The sequence below is a fragment of the Carlito syrichta genome, unplaced genomic scaffold, assembly GCF_000164805.1.
Source record: "Carlito syrichta isolate Samal-C Ts95f unplaced genomic scaffold, Tarsius_syrichta-2.0.1 Scaffold311002, whole genome shotgun sequence".
Lineage (NCBI taxonomy): Eukaryota > Metazoa > Chordata > Mammalia > Primates > Tarsiidae > Carlito > Carlito syrichta.
In genome coordinates, this window is record NW_007255098.1 from 338,713 (window position 1) to 350,970 (window position 12,258).

Sequence of the window (12,258 nt, forward strand, 5' to 3'; positions counted from 1 at the left end):
TTCCTACCTGATTTCATTAAAAGTGTAAATTGCATGTATAGTCTTTTATCCTAAAAGCCTTCAAAGAACAGTAAATGTACTGCAACTCAACAATTTTAAGTTCCCAAATGAAATATAATTGGGTAGGTTAGATGACCAAAAATCTATGTCATCAGCTGATTCAAGTTTGGGGTAACATCAGGGGATTAAAGTTTAAGTCGCTATTCAACAGAATTGGAGTGTCAGAATGTTGCTGCCAAATGACATAGTTTTGAAAGTCTAGCCCTGTTGATGACCAAGGGCACCCCTGCAACTCATTTTCTGTTGGTTCAGGAGAAGAGTCATGGCCTCAGAATCCACACCCAGGATTTCCAATCAGATAGTAACTGTGAAACCTTTGGCAAATCACACTCATCTTCATTTGTTTAACTATAAAATGAGGGTGGAGTCAGTTGCTCTTTAAAGTATATGGTGATACTTTCAGTTCTATCTCTTCTTTATTAATATATATAATTATCTGAATTGAATTAACATACAAGAAAAAATCCCAAACGTACACACACACACACACACACACACACACACACACACACACACACTCACATACACACACACACACACACACACACACACTCACATACACACACACATTTAGTATTATGGTTCCCTTAATGCATTTGAATTTAAGACAAGGGACATTGATCTCTAATTACAGTTTCTGATCTTTGAAATAATTATATAGCTTCAGATAATTTCACATGGTAAGTCTTGAATCCCAACAGTTCATTTTAAGCTAAACGTTTTTCTTTAAAAACCAGTGTATTGTGTCTTGATTTGTCTGCTCTAATCTTAGGAAGGATGTTAAAGTGAATGGAAGCCAAACAGCATCTCTCATTAGGTTCTAACTTTGTTCTTGCACTAAAAAGATATTCTTTACAAAGATGTAATTTCACCTTTTACTCCCTGAATTAGTAATTCTTATTCTTTCATTCTCCAATCTTATGAAATGTATCCGTCCTGGCAGGACAATGACATTATCAAACTCAACATCTGGTGATAACTGGAAATTTCATCTCCTTCAATGATCTTACGGGAAGTTATAATGTCGCTAACAGCTCATGATCACTCTACCCTTTGTTAAGGCCAAGGATTTACTGCCTGGATCAGTTTCAGGATCAAGAAGCGAAAGGTTAAATAGCATGTTAAGTGCTTGATTAGTGAGACTAGCAGCTCCTGGGCCCTGAGAAGGGGAGCAGAAGGGTATTCCTAGCATCTGCTTTGTTTGCACACAGCATGTTAATAGTCCCAAGAGGTCATAGAGTTTTATAAAGAAAAGTGCCACATCTCCACTGCCTGTGGGCTTGGCTACTATGCCTGATATAACAGTGAGCCATTCCTACAGGATATTTTGCTGGCTTGTATTGGTGGAAAGATCATCACTAGTCTACCACCTGGGTATAAGCTCCCTTGGAATAATACCCACTATGTACCTAGCTTACTTCTTTAGGTTTTGATTTACTGTTATTGCTCCTTGAAAACATACATACAACTGGGCCTTGTTAGTGATGACAGAAGTCACCCACTTGAGATGCTTCTCACTTCTCCTCCTGCGGTGGCTTGTCACTGCCATTCTCACCTGTAGTGAGTGTAGGGTGTGAGGTTTGGAATTTCCAGTGTCTGGGCATCAGGCTCATTCTCCTCTTCGTAGAGGGTGATCCATTCCTCCTCATCGCCAATGGCTCCCACCTATGCAAAGAGAGATCTGAGATCAGCTGCACAGGCCACAGAAACTGAGGCTGCTGTATACAACTCGTGTACCTGCTGGTGCCTGGTGGCCTAGGAAGAGCCACACAGTGTCCCCACACCTGGGGATGGGGTGAGTCCTGCACACTCTCCTCTAGTGCTTAAGAGATACAGGCTCTTACTATTCCCACCTTCAAGTCTGGGTGGGTTAAAAGTTCTTAGTCAAGAATTGGACCCCAGGAGGGCTGGACCTGAAGGGCAAAATCTCTGGGAAGGAACATCTGAGGGCTCGGAGACCACTGGTGATTGAGAGGCCCTTTAAAACCATCTCATCCTTCCTCTCATTAGACTCAAAGAGAGGCCCAGAGAGAAAGACTCGGCCAGGATCCCACAGTGAGTGGCGATGGAGCTGTGGGTAAATGCTGGGTGTCCTCACAGTATCCAGAGCCACTTCCATCACTTGCTGACGGGGGTTCAGTCTCTCCCCACTCCTATCCTGATCCTTTTGGCCCCATTTTCACACCAGAGAGACAAACCACCGCTGGCCCACAGCATGAGGAAGGTCCTTATCCAGGAAAGGAATATGCTTCTGCCCTGGGAGCCAGACTGGGAAGGTCCAGTCCCTTTAAGACAAAAGAAAGTTCCTCAGGGCAGTGCTGGTAAGAGGAGAACCTTCCCTTCAAACAGAGGTTTGCCCTTTCCAAGTCTGCTGGCACCGCCCCATGGAGTGCCTTCTGAGCTGCCCAGCTTCTGCCTCTTCAGAGCCCTTGCTCTTTTGCCTATGGTGTGTCTCTTGCTTATTTTATTCCCCATCTGTGAACGCCATGCCATAGGCCTTCCCAGTTAGTATTTTCGTTATCTGGGACCACACTACTCTGACCCCGAGCCACACATCTCACTCTGCCCTGTGCTTTCTTGGCATCTGAGTGCCCGCTGCGGCATGGAGTTCTGCTTGCCCTGAGCTGACCATGAACTTCCCTTAGCATTGCTGGTGCAACACAGGCCATCCCAGCAAGAGAGCAACAAGGGAGACACCCACAGCCCTGTGCCTGGCAGGAGAACCCTGGACTCCAGATCTCCGTCTTCTCGTCACAGGTATTCTCCATCCTTTTGTGGCTGTGTGGTTCTGGGGACCCAGAGGATACACACAGAAGGCAGGCTGCGAGCTCAAGAAGCATGCTGGGCCAAGCAGGCTCGTCGAGGGGGATCAGTCCAGGGCCCTGAGCATTTAACACTTCATAAGTGGCTTAAATGACAGAATAAGCAACGTGCTCATTAAGTTTGCAGAGGAAAGCAAGTTGGCAGGTGGCCAGGTTATGGGAGGTGGCATGAGAATTCAAAATGACCTTGGTAAACTGGAGATGTGGATGTGAAGGACGAGGAGGAGTCTGGGTGAGCACAAGTGCTGGTGGCTTGCTTCCTAAAGAACACTAAAGGCAAAGCATAACACTCTAAATACTCAGGTTGGAAACGCCAAAATAGTTGGTGGCACCTCCAAAAGTTAAACATTGAGTTGCCATGTAAGCCAAAAATCCCTTTCATAGTATACACCAAGAAGAACTGAAGACAGGTGCTCTAACAAATACCTGCACGCACATGTATTCATAGTGCACTATTCACAACAGTCACAAGGTGGAAACCAGACTAATGCCCAGTGATGAGTTCTATCCACACAATGAAATATTATTCAGCCATAAAAAGAAACAAAGTTCTGACACATGGTACCACGTAGGTGAACCTAAAAACATGAGCAAAAGAAGTCAGACCCAAAAGTCCCAAGGTCCACGTATTGTAAGACTCTATTTTATGAAATATCCAGTATTGGTCAACCCATAGAGCTAGAAAGCAGATTGGTGGTTGCCAGGGGCTGGGGAAGGAGGGCATGGGAAGTGACTGCTATTGGGTATGAGGCCTCCTTTTGGAGTGACAAAAATATTTTGGAACAAGATAGAGGTGGTAGTTGTAAAACATCATGAATTGATTGACTTGTGAATTGTATACTTTGAAATTGTTAACTTTTTGTTATGTAAATTTTTCCTCAATTAAAAAAGAAACATTAACATAAAATGTAAGATGACTGTCAAAAACATTTGGTAGAAAAGATCCGGAGGTCAGTGTGATAATGAGCAGCTCAGAAGTAAGCAAAGCAGCAAGGCAGTTGAAAGTGGGGCAGTGTAATTAGGAAAAGACTGTGCAGTTTGCACAGCTGGAGGAGGAAGGGGGAGAGTACCCTTGCACCAAAGTGGGCCAGTTCTCAGCGCTGGGGTAGCCACCAAAGTCCTCAAATCCTCACTTCAGAGACAGAGAAAACAAGACAAATGCAGACAGATTAAGGATAAGCCGAATACTCATCCTGGAGAAGGGAAGGATCTAGGATAACCTGGAGTTAATTAGACTGGCTGTTGAGTCAGACAGGACCAAGGCTCCCCAGAGAGCCCACGGCTGCTGCCTATCTCCTTCCAGTGTGTCGTGAAGAGGGAAGGAGCCCAGGAGCAGATGACTGGTCAGCGCTGAGCATGGCCTGGGCCATCCAACCCTGACGGGCAAAACAGGATGAGCCATAGGGCACAGGACCTCAGAGGGGAGGCTCGCTAATGTCCGCCTGAAAGCCCTGCCCCCACATGGTGTCCAGGAGAGAGGAGACACTCCACTTTATCTGAGCAACTGATGGATGAACGAGCTGACTGATGCGCTGGAAGACATCATCCCAGCCCGTGTCACATGCGGGGAAGCTGAGGCCCAGAAAATGAGCGACTTGCTCGAGGTTGCCCAGAATGCTAGTCACAGCTCAGCACAGCTCACAGGACCTTAAGGGAAGGAAAAACATGCACAGCCGCAAAGAGGAGAGGCGAAGGATGCAGAATGTGCTCAGCTTCAGAGAGGAGGACCCTGGGTGCCTGAGCAGGGACCTGGGGGAAGAGAAGGGGTTGGCGGGCAGCTGGGGTCAGGTGTTGGGGCGGGGAGTACTGAGCTTCACATTTTCCAGTGGAATTTTACTGAGTAGAAAGGGACGCCCTGTTCGATGTGGGCCCCAGGACATGCGTTAGTGGTTTCAGGGTTGAAGGTGACTGGGGTGGGGGGTCACCTAAGTACAATGAAACCTCTAGATATTAAGCCACACTGCACTATTTTTGGTTTTTTAAAAAAGGGAAAAAAGAGAAGAAAAGGATATGACTTCAGTTAGGCCAGCTGATTCAAGATATTTTATGTTTCACACAACCCCATGTTTACATGCTAAGGAAAGAGCTCGAGTCAGGGTGTCCAGTGACCACCGTGGGTGCCTGGCCCGGGCAGCCAGCTCCACCGTGGGCTCTGTGGCATGGGCTGCTCTGTGTGCCTTTCGTTTCCTTGCCTGATCTGTGCATGTGTGAAGGGGAAACAGACACACAGTGGGTTTCATTTATTCTCCAAGTCCCCGAGGCAGAGTTGTGGATACTGATTCACCTTTGCAAAGCGACTCCTCTCTCCCCTGCCTGCCCCTCCAGCCCCACCCTTCCCACCCTGGATGCCTGTTGTGAGCTTCCCAAGGGAGAAATAAACAAGGTGGAGCAACGCTGAGGTCCTGCGGTGGGGGCTCTGCAGGGTGCTCCTTGCCCTCCTGCATGTGCCTCGATGCCCAGCATGCTTCCGTTCTGTCTGTCTGGTTGCTGTGCTGGCCCAGAGGCGTTCATCTGGGGCCCAGGGGCTTCCCTGCGGGCACCGAGCACCGAGCACCAGGGAGTGCTCTTGGCCACAGGGGCTCCCGCAGGGTCTGGGATTCAAGGCTCATTCCACCCATAGGACCAAGAGGAACAGAAGAGAATTGGCAAGGCCTGAGATGCTGCCCAGTGAGACAGAGGCATCCACGGGCACTGGGAGAGCAGGAGCCCGAGGAAAAAGGGCAGCAAGAGGTAGCAAGGCTAATCTAGTTCCTCTGATAACATGGGCCTCACTGGGAAGTGGTTATACTGCTAGGAAACGAGGGGGCCAGCAGAACAGAATCTCCACCTCATCCTTCCCTGCCTGGGAGAACCTCTGGGATGGAGGTGTTTCCCTGGAGAGTTCTGAAGGCCTGAGGCCGTTCTCCCAGAGATGCCATCACACTGCCTGCTAAGAAGGGAATATGTGATGAACTGCAGAGCTTTTGTTTTGCTGAGTATAATCCACAGTTTCAGGACTAGAGCCCGAAGGATTGGGACAATGGCAAATGACAGGCTGGCAGCCAAGGTCAAACTTCCCTGCCCTTCTCATCCAGTGCTCGGTCTCTCTTTTTGAGAGAAGGTGATTAAAACTGGTGCCAAATTATTGGTGACCTCAAGCGGGCACCACATGGCTCCATTTGGCTCTGCCTGCACTTTCCCGCAGGCCCAGTTTGTCATTACCTGAAGGTATCATGTGGTCTCCAACACCTGTCCCCTTGCACATGCTCTTCCCTCGCTCAGAAACTTGTCTGCTCCTTCCTCCCCTGCTCTATGCAACTGGCAAACTCCTTTGGCATCTAGAGGACATCTGGGCCCTTGGGAAGCCTCCATGGTCAACATCCCCCCTGGCCCCTCACTGTCCCAACTGGATTGCCAGAATCTGATGTCCTAATTCTGAGGTTTCATAGCATCTCCTACGTACTTCTGATCCAGTGCTGATCATATTGTCAAACGTGACTCTTACACAAATGTGCAGTGTGTATAAACTATTTACTTTGCTCATTAATGAAGGGACCAGCAGGATGGTAAAACTGGGTCACAGGAGAATACGAGTCAAAATATGCAGAGTCAATAAAGCAAGAACGCTTAAATAAGATCAATAAGTTAGGGTTAAAATTGGTTATAAGTGCAACATAACTGTTACCTCTGGCTTTGTAATTTCAATCATCCACAAGTGACATCTAACTTCAGAGTCTGGGCCCAATCAACAAACCGTAAGCCAACACAATTACATTCCTTAAGACAGAGGACCCTACCCTTAGGCAGACTTATTAAACAAGTCTCTAGGACCACAGTCAGCAAACTCTGGCCCACTTCCTGGTTTTGTAAAAGATTTATTGGAACATGGCCACAATCATGGGTTTGTGTGTTGCTGATGGCCACCTTCAGGCTTCCACAGCAGAACTACATACATAGTTAACAGAGACCACCTGGCCTGGAAAGCCTCAAGTGTTTACTATCCGGCACTGAGAGAAAGTGTGCTCACTCCTGCTGAGTGTGTTTCCATAAGGGTGTGCATCCCCCTTCTTCACTTCTGAGTGGTCTTCGTGCTGTGTTGCCACTTCCGCCTGCCTGTGGACTCTTCCGTGTCTGGGCGCTCCTGAGGCAGGTATAGGGTCTTACTCATCCCTGGAACCCCAGCATCTCCGTGGGGGCCTGCCTACACTGGATGTTTGTTTAGCACGTGAATGAATACACAAATGGGCATGTGAATGATTCCAAAACCAGTATTGAAAATGAGTTGTCTTACACAGAGCTCCAAAAGCAAATTATCAGCAAAAACGTAACTTTACTTAGAGACCTCTAGGGGGAAAACTTAAGTTTCTATAGTAAAAGGTTTACAATTGTTTCTAAAGAGATCAGGATTCTTTTTAGGGAGGGGCAGGAGCTCTTTAACCCCTGCTGGACCCTTCTGGCTTACTAGTTCCCAAGGCCATCATGGCAGAGTGTTCTAGAAGTTACTGGCTGCTCACTAACAACACTCTAGACACAGAGGAAGAAGAATTCTTTAAAGAGGAAACAAATCAAAGCTCCATGGGGAAGCTGGGATTTTGAAGAGCTTTCTTTTACTTCTTTTTTTTTCAGCCTAACAAACAGCACTTACAATACTTACTACAAAAGCAGAAATGCCACCCGTTTCAAAGGCCACTCGGTAGGAGCTGTCCTTCAGGTCCATTAGGAGCAGGCTGCCATCCGCCGCAGCCACGGGAGATGTTGCCACATGCTACCAGGAGGGCCGGCGGCTTGCCTGCTCCCAGGTCTGGCCTGCTTTTGGCGCCAGCTGGCCAGAAGGCTGGGCCCGTTTGTCTGCTGGGCGTGGCGTCTGCCTCGGGCCCAGCCTCTGGGAAGTCTAGAGGAAACCTGGAAAGCGTACAGGCTGGGCAGGACCTTGGATGCTCCCCCCAGGAGGCTCCAGTGGCCATGATGAGCTCAGCACCCCAGAGGCCAGGGGTCAATGGCCACTGAGAGGACAGTCATTAACCCCATCCGAAAGGTGACCCTGCGAGTGGAGAGGAAGCAGCCAGCTGCAGCTGTGTGTGGGGACGGGAGGGTGGAGGAGGGAGGGCAGGAGGCAGCTCCCCCACATCCAGAGCTGGGGGGGCGAAGACGCTCCAAAACGCCTTCTATGGAAAGCTGCCAAGCCAAGTGCACCCTGCTCGGCTGAAACTCTGGTGTCAGCAGGAAAACTTGAACGTCTAGCAATTTCCGCAGACACCGAGTACCCTTGTGTTCTGAATGGGCTCTTCTGTGCCCACCTGAGCCAAATGGAGCTTCCCCAGAAGAGGCGGCTGGAGGGCACGGGCAGAGGGACAGATGGGTGCTTCCGACAAAGGCACAGCACACCCAGGAAGGGACTCGAGACCAGGTGAGGCCCAAAGGCCAGTTCTCCAAGCAGATCCAGAGTCTGAGAACCTAATGAGCTGTGGGGGACTCTACTTAGCACTTGATTTATTTTTGCTCCCGAGGAGCTTTCTTGTTTTGAAACAGCCCAACACAGGGCTCCCCAGCCCTTCCCCACCGTCTACTGTATTTCTGGGTTGATTTTTCTTTTTAATCTCTCTCTGTTCAGAAGCAGAAGGACTGTGGAATAACTGGGTTTTCTCCACAGTCCTCCTATCCTAACCTCCGCGCCTCAGCTTCTCTGGCCCCGGCTATCCTGCTCTCCCTCCTGTGTCCCGTGTCTCCTCTGGCCCTCCCCCCTCAAATTATGCCTCCCCTGAGTCGGTTCCAGTCTCTTCTTTCTTCTCTCTAGCAACAGCCATCTTCTTGCGGCCTTTCCTGTCCCTCCATTCGGAAGACTCAGACACAAACATTCAGTCTACAACACCTGCCTTAGCTTCCCCTTTGCGCCCTACATTCTGCCAATTTGTTCACCATTCCCCAGATGTGTCCTCCCAAATATTCCTGCCCCCACACCCTACGCCTCCCTCAGGGAACCAGTTCTTCCATAAAGCCTCCCCCCATGAAGGGGCCATCTCTGTACCCTACGCTATCCCTGCCCCGGAAGCCCTGGACACTGCGTGGAGCCTGCCCTGCAGTCTTGGAAGCAGTTCCCCCTCATCCCTGAAGCCTACCCCACTCCTGGCCTTCCCGGCTCCTGTCATTCAGTTCCTGGCCAGCTTCCTCCATGTCTGTCATGCAGTGTGTCTGTCCTGTCTCCCCCATCAGGTACAGCACTTCTCAAGGACAAACAGGGCTGTTGCTGCTTCCCTAAGCCACACAGTGGAATTCCGCGCCAACTTTTCTAAATTCCTTAAGGCCTGTGAGGACTTCTGCTCCATCACACATGAAGGGGTGTGACGGGAGCAGAGCAGCTTTACGGCCACACACGCCGTGGCATGAGGCCCAGCCTGGCCCACCACCCAGGCGATGCTGAGTGTCTCAGCCTTCCTGTCTATAGAGCAAGGATAACAACGGTTACCCCAAAGGGGTATCAGAATACCCAAAGAGATGAGGTGAGCAGATGACTGGGGACGCTGGCAAAAGGCACTGTGCTTGGTGACCAGCAGCCGCAGTTTCTTATGGATGTTTGTAGACAGAAATGAGTCAGCCCCACGTAGGGCACTCATGACTGCACGCTGCCACAGTTTCCCCTCAGGTCGTCTCCAATCATGTCTCGTCCTACATGACCCACTGTGTGGCCCTTGGCCTTCCCCACCAGTATATTAGCGGTGGCCCCTGGTTTCTGAACTTGGTGCTGCATGTGTGGGCCTTGTTGACCCTTGAGGGAAAGCCCTTCCCAGGGTTAGCCAACTCTTGGAGACAGTAAATGACTCACCTGGGGGGGGGTACCTCTCATCTACAAAACATCTGATCTAGAGCCCACCTTCAAATACCTGCTTGGTGAGCTTTCATACTTGGGGCCACTATCTACCTTCCCCAGTCACCCAGGGCCAGGAACCAGATTTTAAGTTGGGTCCCGAAGGGTATATGGTATTTTCATGGGGAAGAGGACATTCCAAGCAGAAAGAATAGAGGAATGAAAGACTTAGAGTTGGAAAATTGTACAGTACTTGTTTTAAAATGTAGATTTTATTTGTATTCAACAGTTTGAGACAATTACTGTTGAAAAGGTAGTTTGTTACTCACAGGTCCCAGTAGGAGGGGTTACGTGGTTACTGTCTTTGTCCTCTCAGGACCACAAGCCTGGTAGGAGCAAGGGCCTTTTCTGTTTAGTCTGGGTGCTCACCTGGGCATTTATGACAGGGGCTGGTGCGTAGAAGGAAGGTGCCTGGAGAGGCCTGTGCAGGTAGACAGGTCATCTCACAAACGCCAAGTGGGACAGAAATTGCCTAGCCTATGGAAAGGGAGAGTTTCCATTCTATGTTTATTTAACTGTCTACCTGATTTACCAATTAGCTCTGAAGGGGGAAAGAAATTTTAGTGTGTTCCATCTCCTATGGGGTTCATAAGCCAAATTTTTTTTAACTTATTACTTCAAGATCTGGAATTGGGGATTTCTAATCACTAATTATATCTCCTCCTTCCCTCACTATGGATGGATGTTAGGGCTGTTTGCGGCCCCTTTGATAAGTATCTGTCAGCATTTCGATTGTAATTAACCCTGACTGTAGTTGAATTTCTTTTCCATAATAGGAAGAATAAGGGTGACATTATTTCTGAATAGTTTGTCGCGTATGCATAGGAGAGCTGTCATCAGCTCTCCTGGGTGAGTGTCATCAGTGCCTGCCGAAATTGCTCATACTGTCCAATCCTAACCTGCTGAGTCTGCTCACCCTGTCTCTTCCCTCAGAAGCCGTGATAAAGTTTCTTACCCTCAGTCCCCGCCTCTGTCCCTCCTGACTGGCCCAGTGCTTCCCTGTGTGGCCCTGTGTGGCACAGCATGACCCCTCCAACTGGGACCTGTGAGTAACCAACTACCTTTTCAATAGCAATTGTCTCTTGAACTGTTGAATACAAATAAAATCTACATTTTAAAACAAGTACTGTGCAATTTTCCAACTCTAAGCCTTTCATTCCTCTATTCTTTCTGCTTGGAATGTCCTCTTCCTCCTCAAAATACCATTTACCCTTTGGGGCCCAACTTAAAATTTGCCTTCTCTGTGGAGTCTCCTTTGATGACCCTGAACATTCACCTACTTTCCCATACTCTCTCAGCAACGTTTTACTATAAAATTCTCACCAGTCACATCTGTGCCAGACATCAGATTATATCACAATCCTCCCTTGCACATTTCCCCACCCAAAAACTGTGAGTACCTAAAAGGAGAAAGTAAAAGGTTTTCACCTCAGTAATCTAGTATATAGCATAATACCTGAAACAATGGAATCTGTAAAACAGTAGGAGCTTAATAAATGTTTGCAGGGTGAATGGATGAATGGATGAAACAAGTATAAAACCTAATGACTGGAAAAATGAAACATATAGGCAAATCTAAAAATCCAACAAGAGAATTAGGATGAGAGAATTAGAGCACAGAGCAGCCCTCAAAAAGAACAGGAAAATATGACTCTAATAAAATTTAATTTGGTTTGACAGTTGTGATTTATATATACATTGACCTCTATTTCTGGAAAATGACATTTGTAGTAAAACACTTCCTTTGGTCCCACTTGAGTTGTCACTTATGCTGCAGTATTTTCTTCTTCTGTGGTAGTTTTAAAACTCCCCTAATAGGCCCTAAAAGGATCTGATAGACTAATGAACTAAAAGACCACTTTAAACCATTCATCTTGTACAGATTTCCTATGCTGGTTGAGAAGTAAGAGAGAAAAGTCATTGTAAGGGTGTTATTATGGACAATCAGGCAACCAATAAACATTCTGAAATTTCTGGGTATGTATTTCATTGTCACCTGTCTCCACAGTACCTAAATGCTTAGGTAGAGACATTACACCAGAATAAAAGATGAAGCTTGTCTCGGCAAATTTACCCGATGACCACATTATTATTGAAGGAGAGTCATTAGGGCCGATGACAGCTCTCCTATGCATACGCGACAGACTATTCAGAAATAATGTCACTCTTGTTCTTCCTATTATGGAAAAGAAATTCAACTACAGTCAGGGTTAATTACGATCGAAATGCTGACAGATACTTATCAAAGGGGCCACAAACAGCCCTAACATCCATCCATAATGAGGGAAGGAGGAGATATAATTAGTGATTAGAAATCCCCAATTCCAGATCTTCAAGTGATAAGTTAAAAAAAATTTGGCTTATGAACCCCATAGGAGACGGAACACACTAAAATTTCTTACCCCCTTCAGAGGTAATAGGTGACTCAGGTGGACAGTTAAATAAACATAGAATGGAAACTCTCCCCTTCCATAGGCTAGGCAATTTCTGTCCCACTTGGCGTTTATGAAATGACCTGTCCACCTGCTCACAAGC

At 47.7% G+C, this 12,258-nt stretch overlaps 1 protein-coding gene across 1 annotated transcript in view; it reads right to left on the minus strand.

Annotated features, from left to right (window-relative positions):
* Positions 1-12,258, minus strand: part of SDK1 (sidekick cell adhesion molecule 1) — a 619,404-nt gene that overhangs the window by 117,449 nt on the left and 489,697 nt on the right. The window contains exon 22 of the mRNA XM_008068469.1: positions 1,616-1,725. Coding sequence (XP_008066660.1) covers positions 1,616-1,725 — 110 coding nt within the window. The remainder of the gene's footprint in view (positions 1-1,615; positions 1,726-12,258) is intronic.